The sequence below is a fragment of the Megascapheus bottae genome, chromosome 3 (genome assembly GCF_031878675.1).
Source record: "Megascapheus bottae isolate mThoBot1 chromosome 3, mThoBot2.hap1, whole genome shotgun sequence".
Lineage (NCBI taxonomy): Eukaryota > Metazoa > Chordata > Mammalia > Rodentia > Geomyidae > Megascapheus > Megascapheus bottae.
In genome coordinates, this window is record NC_143511.1 from 88,693,270 (window position 1) to 88,710,556 (window position 17,287).

Consider the following 17,287-nt stretch of genomic DNA (forward strand, 5'->3'; position numbering starts at 1 on the left):
GCGCAGACAATGGCCGGGCCGGGCTCGGGCCCCGCCGCCGCCGCCGCCGCCGCGGGCCTGCTTTCGGGCAGGCCGGGAGGGAATCCGCCCTGCGCGGCCCCCGCCGGCCTCTCCCACGCCGCCACCTCGCGGCTCCCGGGAGCCCCTGGCGGACGCAAACTTGCAAGTTTGCAGGGCGCTCGCAACTCGGCGCCGGGCGCCGGGCGGCGGGCGCGGGGCGCGGGGCGCGGGGCGGCGGGCGGGGCGCGCACCGGCGGGCGGGCGGGGCGAGCGGCGGCGGCGGCGGCGGCGCTGCGCCGAGTCCGCGCCCGTCGCGGGCCCCCCGCCGCCCCCCCCCCCCGCCGCGGGCCGGGCCGGAGCGGGGCGGGCGCGCGCGCGGCGGCGGCGGGGGCGCGGGCCGCGGGCGCGCGCGCGGCGGGGGCGCGCAGGCACAAGTAGTTTACATTGTTGGGCGACTTTTGCAACAACTCGCCGCGCCGCGGCCTCCGCGCGCCGCCGCCGCCGCCGCCGCCGCCGCCGCCGCCGCCGGCTCCCCGCCGCCCGGGCCCCGGCCGGCCGCGCCGGGAGGGGGGGCGCCGCGCCGCCGCCCCGCTGCCCCGCCGCCGGCCGGGCATGAGTTAGTCGCAGACATGGACACCAAACACTTCCTGCCGCTCGGTGAGTGTCGGCCGCCGCCGGGCCGGGCGGGGGACGGGGCCGGGCCCGGGGCCGGCCGGCGGGGCGGAGGCGCGCGCGCGGCGTGCGCGGGGGTCCGGCCCGGCCTCCCCGCCAGTTCGGGCGCTGGCCCGGAGGGCGGCCGGGCGCGGGGCAACTTTTCCCGGGCGCGGGCGCCGGGGCTCGCGGGGCGCCGGGCGCGCCCGGGGCTGGGGAGGCCCCGCCGCCGGCGCGCGCCCCCCGGGTCCCCGGCCGCGCCGCCCCCGGGCCGGGCCGCTGGAGCAACTTCTGCGCGCGCTCTCCCGGGGGCTCCGGGCTTCCCGGCGCCGGGCCCGGTGGCCTCCGCGTCGCCGGCCGGCCCGTCGGGCCGCCGTTTCCAGCAGGCCCCGGCCCCGGGGCGCCCTGTCCGCCCGGGAAGCCACACTCCCCCCCCTCCCGGGCCAGGTGGGCACGACCGCCGGACCGGGCCGGAGCTCCTCACCGCGGCGCTCCCACGGGTCTCCGAGGCCCGGGTAGGACAGCCGGAGCCGGGAGGGCCAGCGTTCCCGTCCGGCTGCCCTCCCGCCAGCAGCTCCCGGCCCCGACCGCCTGCCAAGTCTGGCCGTGGAGTGGGGCTCCCTGGGGCTTCGAGCTATTGAGCGGCCGAGGTTGGGCAGGGGGTGGGGGTGGCTTTATAAATGAGCCCGGGAAAGGATATTAATTTGGTGGTGGGGCCGGCAGCCAGGCTGTCAGGGTGGTGAACGATTTGTGCTGATTAGAAAGGACCCGGGGCCGGGCGCTTCCCCTGCCGCCCAGGGGGATGGGTGCTGCAGTCCCCCACCCCAGACTCCAGGGAGAGGCGCTGGGCTCGGCCCACGGCAAGGTGACCGGAAGAGGGGCGTCCAAGTTGGTGAAAGCTGTGAACACCGGCTCCCCCGAGCAGGGATGAGGGCGGTGGGGTCTGGGCGGAGAGCTGTCCTTGGGTGAGCTCTGGGGCTCCAGCTCAAGGAACCTCAAGTCCGTCCTTAGCTTGAGGACTTGAGTTACAGATGAGGAACTGGCCGGGTCAGGCTGTGTTTATGGCCTACCATAAACACAGGGGGATTTGGAGCCCCCAGCCTGGGGTTGCTGGGGTGCATGCTGCAGATAGGAAAGCCTCTTGTCTGTGACTTCCATTGTGGGGCTGGTATGGGGTTGGCTGGGGCTCCTGTGGGGGGACAGTACCCTCCCTCCCATTGGGGCCTTCCCACTGGCACGGCGTTCGGGAGCTGGGCTCTCTGGAGAGCTGCTTTTGGAAGGGAAATGGCTCAGCTCAGTCTCTGGCTCCTAGACGTGTCCAGGACTGCACTTCGGCTAGTCCTGGGAACAGAACAAGTCTATACCCTGACACATGCAGGGCTGGGAGTTGGCACATGTGGGCAGGGCTGGGACCAGAATGCTCAGACACAGGGCAGCAGTGCTGGAATTCCAGTGAGAAGGAGATCCTGTACCGCTGAGCCACTGGACTTCGGTGGACTGTCCCCCCCCCCTGCCCTCGGCAGGAGGCGTGGAGTCTTGTGTTCACACAGTGGCAGCTTGCAGGACACAGCCTGTGGTCTCCCAGGCAGCCCCTGCCTCAGGGCTGAGTAGCAAGCCCTGGGCTCTGCTTACATTTTGTTTTTTTTTTTTTTTTTTTTTATAAGCTTGTGACCAGCTCTGAAGTCCAGTGCAGTTGAAGGTCCATTTAAGCAGCCACTTGCCTAAGCCCTTTTGTCAACAGTCTAATCCCTCCCGGCGTGAGTGTCAGAGGACCTGGCTTGTCCAGGGTTCTGCTGGCTGCCCACGGCGGACTGGAAGCTGCGGGGGACACTTGACTGCCCTTCTCAGCTGCTGAGCCATGGAGGGGGTTAGTTGCTGAGGGGTCTTCCCTTCCCCTGGTGAACGGGGCTCAGTGGGCCCTGGAGTCTCTCAACCTCTGCACACTGAGCCAGTCAGAGTGGGCAGATCTGGACGAAAGCAAGCCCAGGGAATTTGCCTGAGGCCACCCCTGCTTCCTGGCTGCACTGCCCAGGACCGATTTACTCCATACCCGTTGGGGATGTGAGCGATGGGACACTGAGGCTGTCTGTGAAGTCCAGAGGTCCTAGGCTACACCAGACCCTCCTTTTGCTAGTAAATCGCCTGCAGGCGACCAGAGGCAAGCTTTAGACCCCCAACCACCTCCTTGGGGAACACTCAGGAATTTGGGTGAGCTTGGAGCCTGAGTGAGGGGTTTCTTGTAACATCTGAGCCCTTGGAACCCAAAATAGAGCACATTCCGGGCCTCCCAAAAATAACAGGGTCACGTGACTCCCAGGAGGCGGGCCTGGAGTCCAGCTCGGGCCTGACGAGGCAGTTTGTGGCTAGGCTTAGGCATGGCGGACTTGGGTGTTTGTTTTGGTAAACTCCAGAGGGAGTCCTGTTTATTGACTGGGGAAGTGTTAGGGCCAGAAAAAGGGTCTGCAGATGCATGCTGGTCTGTGATCACGGCCTTGCTGGCTTTCATCTTTGGCTGGGGCCTGAGCATGTGGCCCAGATGAGGGCCCGGCAGACTGGGCCCGGAGGAGAGGCTGGCAGACAGCAGGCCAGGTCTGTGTGGCTCCATTGCTTGGGGTGTGTGAGGTGCAGAGCCGAGCCAGCAGCCTGGTCACATGGGGCGGCGCCCAGCTCTGCCAGCACCTAGGCGGCTCTTCCAGCTGTGCCTGTCCTTCAGGGCCTGCCGCAAGGCGCCTCCTCTGGGAGGCTTCTCGGCCCTGCCAGCACCCGACCCAGCTGTGCCTGGGAGACCACAGCTAGGGGTCGTCAGTCATCTCCTCTTCTGGAGAAAGGTGCCAGAGCATTTGTGGACTCACTCTGGGCAGCGAGTGTTCACGCCTGCGCCCTCCACACGAGGCTGGCTGTGTGTGCGGGGCCTGGGGTCTGGAGGGCGTGGTGCGTGGACATGATGTCCGCTCAAAGCCTGTGCGCTTGCCTGGGGCTTCATCTCTTGGGTGTACATTGAACTTTTCAGGGTTGGGGTCTTTGGAGCCAGTTTGGTCCTGGGCTTGGCCGAGCTTTCCTGCAGATATAGGCCAGGACAAGCCAAGACCTGCCCTTCTTCCCTTCTCCCCAGGCTGGAAGTTTGTAGGCCCCAGCCTTGAGGCATTCCATTAGCTGGTTAGTTGATACAGGAACTGGCTCTGGCTAGGCTCAGCGTGGGGCTGGGCCTGGGCTCTGGAGCCTGGGGTCCTGATGATAGCTTGGGTGAGGGGTCTTCTTTCAGAACCTGCATCCGGAGTCTCAGCAGCCAGGTTCATCTCCTGGAGGCTGTGGGGGGTGGGGGAGGGCCAGTCTCTGTCCCTTGCAGGTGGGCTGTAGTGTTTCCTTGCTGGGAGGCATAGTTCCAGCGTTCTCTCTCCTTTTGCCGCGTGTCTTCCCGTCTTCCCCTCTGTGACCACAGGCTTCCCCAGGGCCACGAGGGCTGACTGACCTGAAGGCTGAGTACTGTGGGAGGACCTGCCCGGCTGTCTACATCTGCACAGTGCTCTGCCCGAGTGCTAGGCGGGCAGCCTGCTCTGCCGGGCTGACTGGGAGTTTGCAGAGCTCCGTTTGCGGGGTGTGTCTCCTTTCCCAAGTTGAGGCCTGCAGCCAGGTCCTCCTGGGGCCTCGGGCTGGGGTGAGGGTGGGGCCAGGTCTCCAGTATTGGACACAACTGGGCCTGAGGATCGCTGGTGCCTCCAGTGTGGGCTTAGGCATTGCCTTCCCAGGAGCCCCACCTGTCCCTGTGGGTCCCCTGGCCAGCCCCGCCTCCTGTGGACCTGTCTCCAAGGCCTGTGGGGTTGGGGGATGAGGGTCTGTGCGTGTCTGCGCTCACCTGAGCCTGGCGTGAGATGTTCTAGCTCTGACCCGGAGCCTCACAGACAGGGAAATTGTACCCTAGAGTTACAAAGCAATTGTCTGGCTCAGCAGCTGAATGAGTGGGAAAAGGAGCAGAGAGTGGTGAGGGAGGACTGGCTGGCCTGCGATGTGTTTGGGGGGGCACGGGCAGGGCCTGATGGGCATACAGAGGACAGATGGGCATACAGAGGACAGAGGAGTACCTCTGCTGGTCTGTCCCCCATCCCCGTGCAAGGCGGGCCTCCCTGTGTCCCTGGACCCCACGTGGGTGGGAGGAGAGCTAGTTCTGTGTCCCCCACTCTTGGAAATCCCTCCTCACATCCAGGGCCCCCTGCCCCTGGGAGGGGCCCGTGGCCCCAGTGGGCCTCACGAGGCTTCCAGACACAGGCTCACATAGTGGTGGGGATCCAGCCCCGTGGTGGGGCTCACTGGTGCCTGGTCCTCCCGCCCTCTCTCACATAGTGGTGGGGATCCAGCCCCGTGGTCCTCCCGCCCTCTCTCACATAGTGATTTCCAGCTGGGCCTGGCTCTGACCTGGCTGGATGGGTGGGAGCTTCTGCCCAGTGCAGGCCCCCTGCTCCTCGTTGTCCTGCCTCCCAGTCACCCTAGCAGATGCCCGTTGGCCAGCAGGCTCACCCCCTGCCTGCCCATTCCCTGTGAGTAACTGGCCCTGAGTCCCACAGTGACTTCTCTGGTTCCTGCCTGGCTGTCTTGGTTCCTCTGGGGAAATCCAGACCCTCTCCCCCAATCCTCACTCCAGGGCCATCCTGAGCCACGGAGGACCCCCAACAGGTCAGCCAATGGGTCACTGAGCAGACAGAGCACTGCCTGAGGAGCCTACATTGGCACCACCTTACTCCAGAGAGGCCCGGCTGTCTGGCACGAGCTCTGGAGAGGCCAGGGGCGGAGGCTGCACTGGTTGCCTGGGCTGGCCCTTGGCTATCTTTGAGGTCTCCGCCCCCAGCTTGCACATGTGTGTGCATGCACACACACACGTGCACCCCAGCTTAGGTCCTGAGGCTATGGGGCCCCTTCTTAAGGAGGGCCCGGGCTTTCTGCCCAACGTGCTGGTGTGGGCTGTGGGGGAGGCAGTGGTGCCAGGACAAGGGGGCAGAGGCTGGTCTGTAAGGATGAGGCTGGGCACGAGACAGAGGTGCAGGGGCTGGCCTGGAGGGGTGGGGCTGGGCACCAGATAGCATGGGCGCTCCAGCCGGAATTGCGTCCCCCCATCCCTCGTGGGTGTGGAGATGGGTGGATGTGGACACTGAGGCGAGGTGGGGAGAGGGGCCGTGGGTTTTCCTAAAGCTCCTTCACCTTTGCTCTGTCTGGGCTGGGTTGGGGGCTCCCATGGCTTCTGGGAGGCATACGGTGGACTTGCGACTGGCCTGGGAGGGCTTCACCCTTCCTGCCCTCTCCCTGCCCCCCCCATTGTAGTTCAGCCTCTTCTTGGCTTATAGTTCCCGAGAGAGACTCCCCCCACCCCACTCCATTCACTGAGCCTGCAAATGCAGTTGGCATCGGGGCCTGCAGGGAAGAAGGCACCAGAACAGTTGGGTGGTTTGGAGGCCAGGCCTGGGCCTTGGAAGAGGGGCAGGCTCAGAGCACTGGATGGAGTGTGTGGATAGGGAGGCAGGAGGCTGGGCTTCTCGGGGTCAGGGCTGGGATCCCTCAAGCCAGTGCTGGACTTGGGCAAGTGGGATGCTGGGAGTTGGGTCGGTGGGGGCAGAGTGGCAGCGCTGAGCACCAAAAGAAGAATGTACTGGGCTGTGGCCAGGCTGTGTGTAAACCCTGCAGCCACTGTGGATAGGCCCTGCAGGGTTCAAAGCCAGCCGGATGCGCCTGGGCTAGTAACGAGGTTACTGATTCAACTGGCTTCCTGGTGCTGCTGCCCAGGACGCAGGGAGGCTGGGAGGCCCCAGGGAGGGGTCTGAGTATCCCATAATTGACCAATTTAGCTTAAGTGTCCGTGCTGGCCCCAGGCAGAGGTCAGCCGGTGACAGCCAGGTGGCCGCAGTTGTTGCTCCTGGCTCTGACAGCTCCTGTCCAGGCCCTCAAAGCGAGCCCGGGTGGCTTGCTGCGGGTCTCCCCAGCCCTGTGCCCCCTGCCCACGGCCCCAGGCCGCTGCTGCCCGGCTGTCCTCCGCGCTCACCCTGTGAAGATGGCCCTGGCTCACGGGCCCTCTCTGCCGCTGACCCTCGCTTCTCAAGGGGCTGGGGCTGTGATCCCATGCCTGGGCGTCTTTGAGGCCTTCCAACCGCAGCAGAGCAGGCTCACCCTTAGCTGCTGTGGGCTTAGGATATGCTGGGTTGATCCCATGCCCGTGACCCGATGGGGGGCCTGCCACTTGCGTGGTCCTGCTTGATGCCACTGGAAAGGCTCACACTGTGGTCGCTGCCCCCTTCTGCTTTCACGGTGGCAGCTGTGTGTACAGAGCCATTCTCTAGTGGACTGCTGTGAGGGGAGGTTGGCACGTCATCAGCTTGGGTGGGGACATGAGGCTCAGGGAGGTACAGGGTGGGCCTTGGCTCCTGGCCAGGGAGGGCAGCTCTGGGCCCACGTGGGCACGCAGGTCCAAGCTCCTGCTGCTGTGCAGTCTCCAGCCCGCCGCCGGCAGTGTCTGTTCCATACCTCCTATGAGTCAGTCTCACCAGAGCCCCAGCCAAGGTCACTGAACTGCCCCAGGCTCGGGGAGCCCCCAGCTCGCATGAGAGGCCTGAGGGGGTGGGTCACTGAGCAGGGCGCAGTCCAGGCGGGTGGTGCTGGCCGGGCCTGCTGGCTGCCTGGCTGGCCGTGAGGCTCTGAGCAGGCCCCTTCTCCTCCATGGGGCCTGGCTTCCTTCTGTTGTCCTGTGGCTCCGTGGTTGGGTGGTGTCGTGGAGACTCAGCCCGCAGGCTCCCCAGCAGAGGAGGCTGGGTCCTTAGGGTCCTGGAAGCCAAGGGCTCTTGAGCTGGCCCAGAGGGCAGTGCCTATGGCTGCCACAGCTCTGCCTCTCGGGGTTTGGATAAGGGGTGTTAGAGAAAACGTTTTGGGGACGAGGAGAGTGTATTGTAGAAACAGTGGCCCTCAGGAATTGGGCTGTCAGGACAGGAGTGGGGTCTGGTCTGCTGCCAGCGGCAGTCTTGTTCCTAGGCTCTCCTCTCTGGAACTTTCCATGGCCCCCCATGGGCCCTGCATGGAAGCCAGGCCGAGTACCCAGGGTCAGAGCCCCGTGGCTCTCGCCTTGTCAGACCCCTCCCCCTGCCCCTTCCCAGCCTTAGCACGTTGAACACTCGCTGCCCCGCGCGACACCCAGTGAGTGCCAGCTCCTAGTCTGGGGTGGCGTGGCCTCCAGCTAGCAAACTCACCTGTAATGGGTGTATCTGGGGGAATTTGTATGCTTTGCCATGGTTGCGTTTTGAAGGATGAGCAGGGCTTTGTTGGGTAGATTGTGGCATTAAGGCAGGCGAGCAGATGGGCCTTCTGGAGTAAGTAGTAGCTTCAGTCCCAGGTTCAAGGAGGGGATGCCCAGGTGGGCACGGGCACGAGTTCTCTCCTGGAGGCTTTTGGGAGGATCTGACTGCTTGGACAGGCCCCATGGCCTGCCCCTTGCCAGCTGGGTCATAGGTTGATGGGGGTGTGGTTGGCTGGTCTGGGAATAATTAACCCTCTGAGGAGCAGTGGCCAGGACTGCACCTCGTTGCAAGGTGGGGGCTCCAGGGCCTGGCCTGGCTTTAGGTAGCCCCTCTGAACTGCCTGTCCCCAAGACTCTCCGGGTGTGGAGTGTGGCCGTGCTGGTCCAGCTTGTCAGTGCCCGGCACAGGGCACCAGCCCCTTAGCCCCAGGGTACATGGCTTTGTCGGGCCCATGTCTGGTGAAGTACAGGTGAGACCCCTCTTGCCTCCCTAGCCTGTCCCCTCGGCCCAGCAGCTGTGCCCAGGAGCCCCTGTCTGGCTGGCTGTGTGGTGGCCCTGTCCCTCCCTGCCTGCTGGAGGAGCACGGACCAGAGTCCACAGGGGGTGGCTGAGCTGCCCCACGTGCCTTGCTCTGGACTTTCTGCCCAGGATCAAGGTTGAGGAGAGGCGGGGAGGTGGGGACCTTGCCATTGGGTGCTGGGCCACCCTGGGCCCTAAGCCTGGGGTGGGTCTGGGTAGTCAGCTCAAGGGTGGAGGGACGGGCTGCTACCCCTCTCAGGCTCCTCAGAACAAGGTCAGGGCCCTGCTCTGTCTCAGTGGGGTCTGCTCAGGGAGCCGGACCTGATCTAGAGAGGCTGATGGCAGTGGTCTCCTGTGTCTGCTGGACCAAGTAAGGAGGTGTAATCGGGGCCGTTGGCTGTGCTGTTGTCCCCTGTCCCCTCCTCCCCCCCACCGGCAGCCTGTGTCTGGGAGCTCCCTTCCTTCTGCTGGAGTCCCCCTGGCAGCCAGGGAGGAAGGATGTCAGCTGCGTGGAGGTGGGGAGTGTGTGGCTGGTTCTGTGCCGCTCACCAGGACCCTTGGCTGAGCTCCCTCACCGGGCACGGCCTTTCCTGTGGTCCCCCCGGCCTCAGCGTGTTTCCCGGCACGGTCGCCGAGGCCCCTCTCCTCCAGGGAGGCTGGCTTTTGCTCGCTGCTGAGAACCGGGCGCCAGGTGCTGCACATGTCTCGTGTTTGCTGAATCAGTTAGTGCTCTGCAGCCCCCTTCCTCCCCTGGACTCGCAGGCCCAGAAACATCCTGAGGAATGAGCTCAGCCCTCCCACAGAAGGTATTAAACTTACTGCCGTCGCGGCACTCACCCTCCTCCTGGACGTAAGCCAGGAGGGAAGTCCTCCTGTGTGTCTAGCCTGGTACAGCTTTCCGGGAATGCAGGAAGCTTGCACTTGAGACTCTGTGGACTAGCCCTGGCCCTCAGGGTCCTGGAGGCTCTAGGAGGGAGCCAGGCTGCAGCTGCACTGGGCATGCTCCCTCCACGGTGGGCCCATCCCAGCCTGGCTCACGGTGCATGCAGCTGCCACCTGCTGCTGGGCAGAGCTTGAGTTTTCATGGGCACAGGTTCCCGACGCAGAGAGCGATGGGCCCTCAGCCCGCATGCTCTCCACGTGGGGACCAGATGCATCTTACTGAAACTTGTTGACCTTGTGGGATGTCCTAGACAGCCAAGAAGGCTGAGACCTCCTCCCACTTGTCTGCTGTTCATCCATCTCTCCATCCACCACCCATCCACCCACCCATCCATCCACCCATCCATCCGTCCATCGACCCATTTGTTCATGCATCCATGCATCCATGCATCCATGCATGCATGCATCCATCCACAATCATCCAGTCCATGCTGGCTGCTAGGAAGAGAGAGCTATGCCAGGCCTTGTTCGGACGGTCACATGGCCTGAGTGCTGGCAGTGCTGCCACCAGACAGTGGGTGACTGTGTCCAGATTTTCTTAGGGCTCTCTGTGTCTGTTCTCTTATCTGCAGAGATGGTGACTTCTTCCGGCAGGGTACTGAAGTAGGCAGCATACATGTGGTGCTGGGGCTCAGGTCACGTGGCCCTCAGAAAATGTATGGCCAGGGTCGGCAGCAGTGACCTCCTTGATTCCACTGTGGAGTGGGGACAGTGTGAGTGTGGTGGTCAAAGGTGTACCAGAGGTGTGCGGTGGGCTGGGTTGTGAAGGATGTGTAGGAGTTCGTTAGGGAGAAGTCAGTTTAGCTCTGTGCTGTGCGGGGTTTCTGGTGCGAGCTCAGCGGCGCTGTTCCGTCCCTCACACAGCCGTGTGCCTCCCCTGGGCCACAGAGGAGGCGCTGGCCTCCGGCAGTCAGAGCATGAGTGGGGGCAGAGAAGCGAGAAGATTCCTTCAGCCCAGCTGGGCCCGTGCCGGCCCGCAGGGTGCCAGGCTGTCCTAGCAGCCCTGGATGTGCAGGCAGGGCATCCTGGAAGTGGGCAGCTGGGAAGGGCTCGGGGTGCAGGGTGAAGGCTGGCGGGTGGGGAGGTGTCGAGAGGGGATACCGAGTGGGGGTGCAGGGGTCAGCTCACATGCACCAGTGGGTGGGCACCCTGGCCCTGGCCATGTGGGTGGTCACACCGCTGGGGAGACAGGAAGAGCAGAGTGGTGGTCCAGGTGAGGGAGGGCAGAGGGCAGGGTATGGATGGTTCACAGGGCGTTAGGGCGGGAGGCCCTGCGTCTCTTCCCTGCGCATGCGCCTGAACACACGGCGAGCCCTGGGCCCTGGAGTGTGCAGGCCCTGCCGCCACCTCCACCCCCACCCTACCCCCCCCCACTCCCCCAACGCCAGGGGTGGCAACCGGGCAACCGGGCTAACCAGGCGAGCTGGTAATTAGTCATGGGGACTACCAGGTGGGGCGCTGGCCAGGCAGGGGTCCTGGGTGGGGGGGCAGAAGTGTGAACTGCTCTGGGAGGTTCTCAGGAGGAGCCTGGTGGGGTGAGGGGCCCCAGGACCGGGCCTCGAGCCAGGTGTTGGCAGGACCCCCCCATCTGCACCCCAGGCCCGGCCTGCTGGAGACCAAGGCTGTGGCCTGGACAATTCCAGTGGCAGAGCTGAAGCCGAGGGCAGTGCTGGGATCAGTAGCTGGCAGCAGGGTGAGGGCAGGGGCAGGGCCTTGGTGGCTCTTGTGTAGCCCCTCTTTCACCCAGCACAGGGCCTGGACCTGCCATCCACCTGCTGTCACGGTCATGGCGCCATGCTCCCCCGTGGTCATCCACCTGCTCCAGCCACAGCTCCGACTGCTGTGGGCCTCGTCACCACACTGCATCCCCCAGCTGTGGAACCCAGGCTGGTGAGGGGGGCCGGGCCCTGCCTCCGTGTCCAGACTATACGGAGCATCTGCAGGGTCACTCTCTGGTCCCACGAGGCCTGGCGGTGGGCACTGCCACCTCTGCTGTGTATGGCACTCGGGATGTGGCTGTGTGACTCTTGGCACATTGTCGAGCTTTTCCCCGCCAGCCTGGGTGGCATTATCTGTGGGCCTTCTTCAGCCCGGAGGTGGGCAGTTGTCAGGGGTGCAGCCACAGCTGGTCACGTGACCTTGCTGGCTCACTCCTGGGCCACATGAATGAAGTTTGCAGGGCCGTCTTGGGTCAGGGCGTGATTGTCCTGGCTATGGGCCATTTCTGCTCTACGCCTCAGGCTCCAGCCCAGGGGGCACTCCTGGTCACTGCAATGTCCCCCAGGTCACGGGTCATGGGCAAGGTCACTGTGCATCCCTGGCTAACTCCGTGGGCAGGGGTGTGCTGTTCCTGTGCCTCTGCCTGTGGCGGGGAGATGGTGTCTGTGAAGTTCTGTAGTGAGTGGCTGGGACTTATCTGCTTGTGACAGTTACTGTGTCTCTTGTGCTGGACAGAGGACCTGCTCATGGTCAGGCGAGCGGGGAGGGCTGCCTGGAGCCCACAGGGCCTGGGCCTGTCCGATAAGCCGTGAGGTCGGTTAGCAGAGGGAACAGCAGCCCCCACATTGTGGGCCACAATTCCAGCCGTGTGCTGAGGCTGGAATCGTGGCCCCTGCACCCGTTCATTCCCGAGGTCCCCCGAGGGCCTTGCAGGAGAGGGACCTGGGTCTCCTGGGACCCCAGAACTCACCCTGCTGGCCCCGGGCCTCGGTCCTGCCAGTTTCTTCAATCTTGGCCAGCTGCCCTGCCTGCTTCCCTCCTCCACCCTCCCACCACCTCCCTCTTTCCCGCCCTCCTTCCTCCTCCCCCATCTTACCCCCCTGGCTGCCTTCCTGAGAACAACACTGTGATTGTCACCAGTGTCTGCCTCCCCCTGTGGCCTCCAGACTTGGTCGCTGGCAGCCCCTGCAGGGGGAACCTGCCGCCTTCTCCCAGGCAGCCGAACGACTGGCTTTTGTGCCTGGCGTCTGAGCCGGCTGGCCGTTGCCCATCTGGGCTTGGCTCCAGGGAATGGGGCCACAGTGCCCAGGACTCCAAACTTATGGGGATCCCCACGCGTGCTCTGGCTGGTTCAGGGGTCCTGAACCCAGGGCTGGCTGCTGAGGGCCCGCGCAGGGCAGAGAGCCCGTGATGTGCTGGCTGGCGGGCAGAGAGCACACGCATGTTCTGGTGCAGCTTACGGCTGGCAGGGCAGGGTCAGACCAGGGATGTGGCCCAGGGAGTGGAGTTAGGACGTGGGATGGAGGAGCACCAAGGCAGTGCGTCCGGGCAGGGGCCTTGTGATCTTCGTCCGGGCCCGATGGTGCAGCATCACTGGACCCCTGCCACTCGCGTACCTCCGCACAGTGAGCCCCCACGGCCGGCAGCGGCGTGGGGGGCGGCCGCACTGCTGTGGAGAGCTGGCACTGTGGGCAGCCCGCCCTCCCTGCAGGGGACGTTCTCAGCTCCGGTCGCGCTCTTCTCTGTGTGTCAGTGCCACGGGAGAGGGGCCTGGAACAACCCTGCAGGTGTGCAGGTAGGGCGCGAGAGGAACGTGACCCCAGAACGAGCCACGTAGCACGGGTGAGCGGTCTGAACCCCAGAACGTGCAGTGCAGCGTGGGTGAGAGGTCTGAACCTCAGAATGTGCAGTGCAGCGTGGGTGAGAGGTCTGAACCCCAGAATGTGCAGTGCAGCGTGGGTGAGAGGTCTGAACCCCGGCATGTGTAGTGAGTGTGGGTGAGGGGTCTGAACCCCAGAACGTGCAGTGAGTATGGGTGAGGGGTCTGAACCCCAGAACGTGCAGTGAGTGTGGGTGAGGGGTCTGAACCCCAGAACGTGCAGTGCAGTGCGGGTGAGGGGTCTGAACCCCAGAATGTGCAGTGCAGTGCGGGTGAGTGGTCTGAACCCCAGAATGTGCAGTGCAGCGTGGTGAGTGAACTGAACCCCAGAATGTGCAGTGCAGCGTGGGTGAGGAGTCTGAACCCCGGCACGTGCAGTACAGCATGGGTGAGGGGTCTGAACCCCAGAATGTGCAGTGCAGTGTGGTAAGTGAACTGAACCCCAGAATGTGCAGAGCAGCGTGGGTGAGGGGTCTTAACCCCATCATGTGCAGTGAGCGTGGGTGAGGGGTCTGAACCCCAGAATGTGCAGAGCAGCATGGGTGAGGGGTCTGAACCCCATCATGTGCAGTGAGCGTGGGTGAGGGGGTCTGAACCCCAGAATGTGCAGTGAGCGTGGGTGAGGGGTCTGAACCCCAGAATGTGCAGTGAGCGTGGGTGAGGGGTCTGAACCCCAGAATGTGCAGTGAGCGTGGGTGAGGGGTCTGAACCCCAGAATGTGCAGTGAGCGTGGGTGAGGGGTCTGAACCCCAGAATGTGCAAAGCAGCATGGGTGAGGGGTCTGAACCCCAGAATGTACAGAGCAAGGTGGGTGAGGGGTCTGAACCCTGGCACGTACAGTGAGTTTGGGTGAGGGGTCTGAAGCCCAGAATGTGCAGTGAGCGCGGGTGAGGGGTCTGAACCCCAGAACGTGCAGCGAGCGCGGGTGAGGGGTCTGAAGCCCAGAACGTGCAGCGAGCGCGGGTGAGGGGTCTGAACCCCAGAACGTGCAGCGAGCGCGGGTGAGGTGTCTGAACCCCAGAACGTGCAGCGAGCGCGGGTGAGGGGTCTGAAGCCCAGAACGTGCAGCGAGCGCGGGTGAGGGGTCTGAAGCCCAGAACGTGCAGTGAGCGCGGGTGAGGGGTCTGAACCCCAGAACGTGCAGCGAGCGCGGGTGAGGGGTCTGAAGCCCAGAATGTGCAGTGAGCGCAGGTGAGGGGTCTGAACCCCGAACGTGCCGTTCAGCGCGGGTGAGTGGCAGAGCCTGCAAAGGCCTGGAGGGGAATGGTAGGAAGGAAGGTTTCCTCTCATTGTGCTGGTGAGGAAATTGAGGTCTCAGCGTGGTGTCCGCAGGGTGGGGGGAGTCGAGGCCGAGCGGCCTCTAGTCCAGCATCTGTCTGCTGTGGACCGGGGGTGGCTCTGGTGGCAGGCGTGAGACGAGCCCTCCCTTGGCACCGGGAGGTGGTCCTGACCCCCCTGAAGGAGCCAAAGCCAGAGCACAGAGAGGTTACGTGATGGGACTTGAACCCCCGTCCTCAGGCTTCCTTTGCGATGCTTCCTGCCGAGTCCTGGGTGCTTGGGCAGCTTCCTTGTGGCCGCGGAGGACAGCACGTCAGGGAGGGCTGGGGTTGAGCCCGCCCTGGAGATGCCTGGTTTCCTACACAAACAACCAGGGCTAGCTAGGGAAATTTTATTTTTATTTCCTATTTTTACTTCCCCGTTGGCTCTTTTTAGCAATGCTGGGTGCGGTGCCCCCGCCCTCTAGTCTCCGCCTGGCTTCCTGGCCAACCCAGGGCTGAGAGCACGGAGGGGAGGAGAGGAGAGGGGACGGGAGCCGGCAGGGCGGTGCAGCGGGGCCCAGACGGCCCCTTCTCTGACATCTCTGCCAGGGAGCCTTCTTCCTGGTCCTCTGGGAGCAGCTCTGGGCAGTAGGTGGTGCCCGACTCAGTTTCCCCTCCCCCCAGGTTCTCTCTGGGAGTGTGTGAGTGAGGGGTTGGACTTTAGTGAGGGGATCCTCCATGTGCCAGCCTCGGGCCTGGCTGGGCAGATGCAGGCAGGCCTGGGTCATGGCTCACACAGACACTGTACCACCCCTGGCCTCGCTCACCAAGACACCCTCTTGTGCTGTGGGGGTCTCCCAGGCCCACCCCAGGGTGTGAGTCGGCAGCTGGACAGCTTTCTGTGGGGGCAGTCTCAAGAAGGGTGTCCCTGGGAGGCAGGCGGCACAGGGAAAGGGAAGGCTTGCAGATGGCAGCAGGTGACAGGAGTGAGAGGGGACTGGTGTGCATGGCCCCCGCAGGCCAGGCCTCTGACTGAGGGCATGGCACTGCCTCGCCTCCGTTCCGGGCCTTCCTGCCTTGGCTGGCTGTGGCCTTCATGCTGCAGGTGGGGTGGGAGGTGGGGCTCTGGGGGTGCCTGTTTGTGGGTGCCCAGGCACCCTTTTGGTTAGAGGTCAGGAAAGTGAATTCCACGGTGCACTCCTCCCCCTGGCAGACGATGCTCTCAACCACGCCACGCTGGTCCAAGCGGTGCCTCCCTCCCCGAGCCTCACCTTCCGCATCTGTGAGGTGGCCATGAGGGGAACGGAGGCAGGCCCTGTCCCTTGAGTCTGACTTGAAAATGGGGCGGTGGTTGGGGGCTCTCTGAACCTCTGTGCCCTGCCTGACCTCCTCCTGCAGCTCAGAGGGGGAGGGCTGGCCGTGGGCGCAGCTGCACTGGCTCTGTGCAAGTCCCTGGGGAGGGCAGGTCCAGGATGGCTGGAGCTCAGGCCAGAAAGGGGACCATCTGATCCCCAGCCCCTCTCTTCTGGCCTTTGCGGTGACTAGAGGCAGCCCAGAAGGGTGACCCTGGGGTGGGCCTCTGGGCTGGTCTGTGTCCTGCACTGCCTGGGTACTAAGCCCCCGAGGGTGAGGCTGGGCTTCTCCCTCCTGCTCTGCTCTTTCACTCCCTTCCTTAAGGGCAGGCGGGGCAGCCAGGCAGCGGTGGGGCTCTGGCCCTCAGGGTCTCAGGTGGGCTCCACCCTCCGGGGAGGACCTAGCAACTTCTCTAGGAAGCCTGGGGTCCCGAGCCAGGCCCTGGCAGACCCACGTCTGGGCCTTCTTCACGCCTTCCCTCTGCCGATCAGTCTCACTGTGTGTGCTGAGATCCGGTGCTGGCCGCGCGTGGCCTTCAGGTCCCCACGTGGCCCCTGCTCTCCGTGTCTCTAAGGTGTCTGGGTTGCTGGGGGTCAACCAGTCTGCACGCGGCGGCCCCAGTTCAAGTCTACTGCTCTAACCAGCTGCGGGCCTCAGTTTCCCCTGTCCTTCCACCACTGACAACGTGAGTAGAGAGCCTGGGGAATGTCCACGGCTCTGCAGCCTGGCACGCTGCAGGCGCCAGCGTTCTGGGGCTCAGCTTCCTGCCCTGGCAGCCCTCCGGAAGGGGCTGTGATTGGGGTTCGCCCCTGTGTGTCTGACTCAGCAGCCACAGGGTGGGGAAATGGAGGTTTTCTCGACAAAACCCCACGCTGGGCACCCGCCCAGGCCCAGATTCCGTTCATGAAAGTGGGTGCAGGGACGGTTCCTGCCTCTGGTCTCCTAGCGCGAGGATGGGCCTGGGCTGGAGCTCAGGCTCCACGGGCTCACCCTTCCTCCTGAGTGTCCCTGCTGCTTCTCAGACACAAGTTTGGACAGGTGTCTGCCCATTTCTGCCTTCTCCAGGCAGCCCTCCTGGGTTAGTCCCCTCTGCCTCCTCAAGCGCTGTGCTTTCTTCATGTTTTGCGTGCAGATTTGCCTTGCTAGCTCTGGGCAGTGGGCATGGGTGGTAGGAGGGGAGGGGCAGAGGCACCGGGTGGGTGCTGCCTGCCCAGCTTTGCCACGCAGGAGTGCCTGGAGAGAGCTGGGCTGGAGTCCTGGGGCCGGGCCTGAGTTCTCCACCGACCACGGCTCCAGTTTCTGGCTGCCTAGCACACCAGACCAGTGGCGATGGGTGAAGAAGATATTCCTCAGGGGTGGGTCACTGAGTCTGGTAGTGCTGGCCTCTGGGTACTGGACTGAGGCCGAGAGTCCTGGGCGTGGCCAGGCCTCCTTGGGGTCCGTGGGGGCCTAGCTGGCCCTGGTTTCAGCCTGCGTAACACTGGGCAGAGCCTCAGGGTGGATGGTGTACCCCTCACTCTGGCATGGCTTGTCTGCCTGGCTTCTCCCCACTTGGTGTCGGGGCTGGCGGCTGCCCTCCTGGGTTCTCCAAAGGTGTCTGTGAGACTCAGAGCTGAGGTGGGCTGGGCTCCTTGTGGGCCGAGCCAGTGACAGAGCAGTAGAAGCTGAAATGGGTTGTGCTTTCTCCAGCCCCCACC

General features: G+C 64.4%; 1 protein-coding gene across 1 annotated transcript in view; it reads left to right on the top strand.

Moving 5' to 3' along the window:
* Positions 1-540: 540 nt before the first annotated feature.
* Rxra (retinoid X receptor alpha) overlaps positions 541-17,287 on the top strand; it is an 85,093-nt gene continuing 68,346 nt past the window's right edge. The window contains exon 1 of the mRNA XM_090330899.1: positions 541-657. Within this exon, the coding sequence (XP_090187025.1) occupies positions 630-657 (28 nt within the window). The 5' untranslated portion in view covers positions 541-629. The remainder of the gene's footprint in view (positions 658-17,287) is intronic.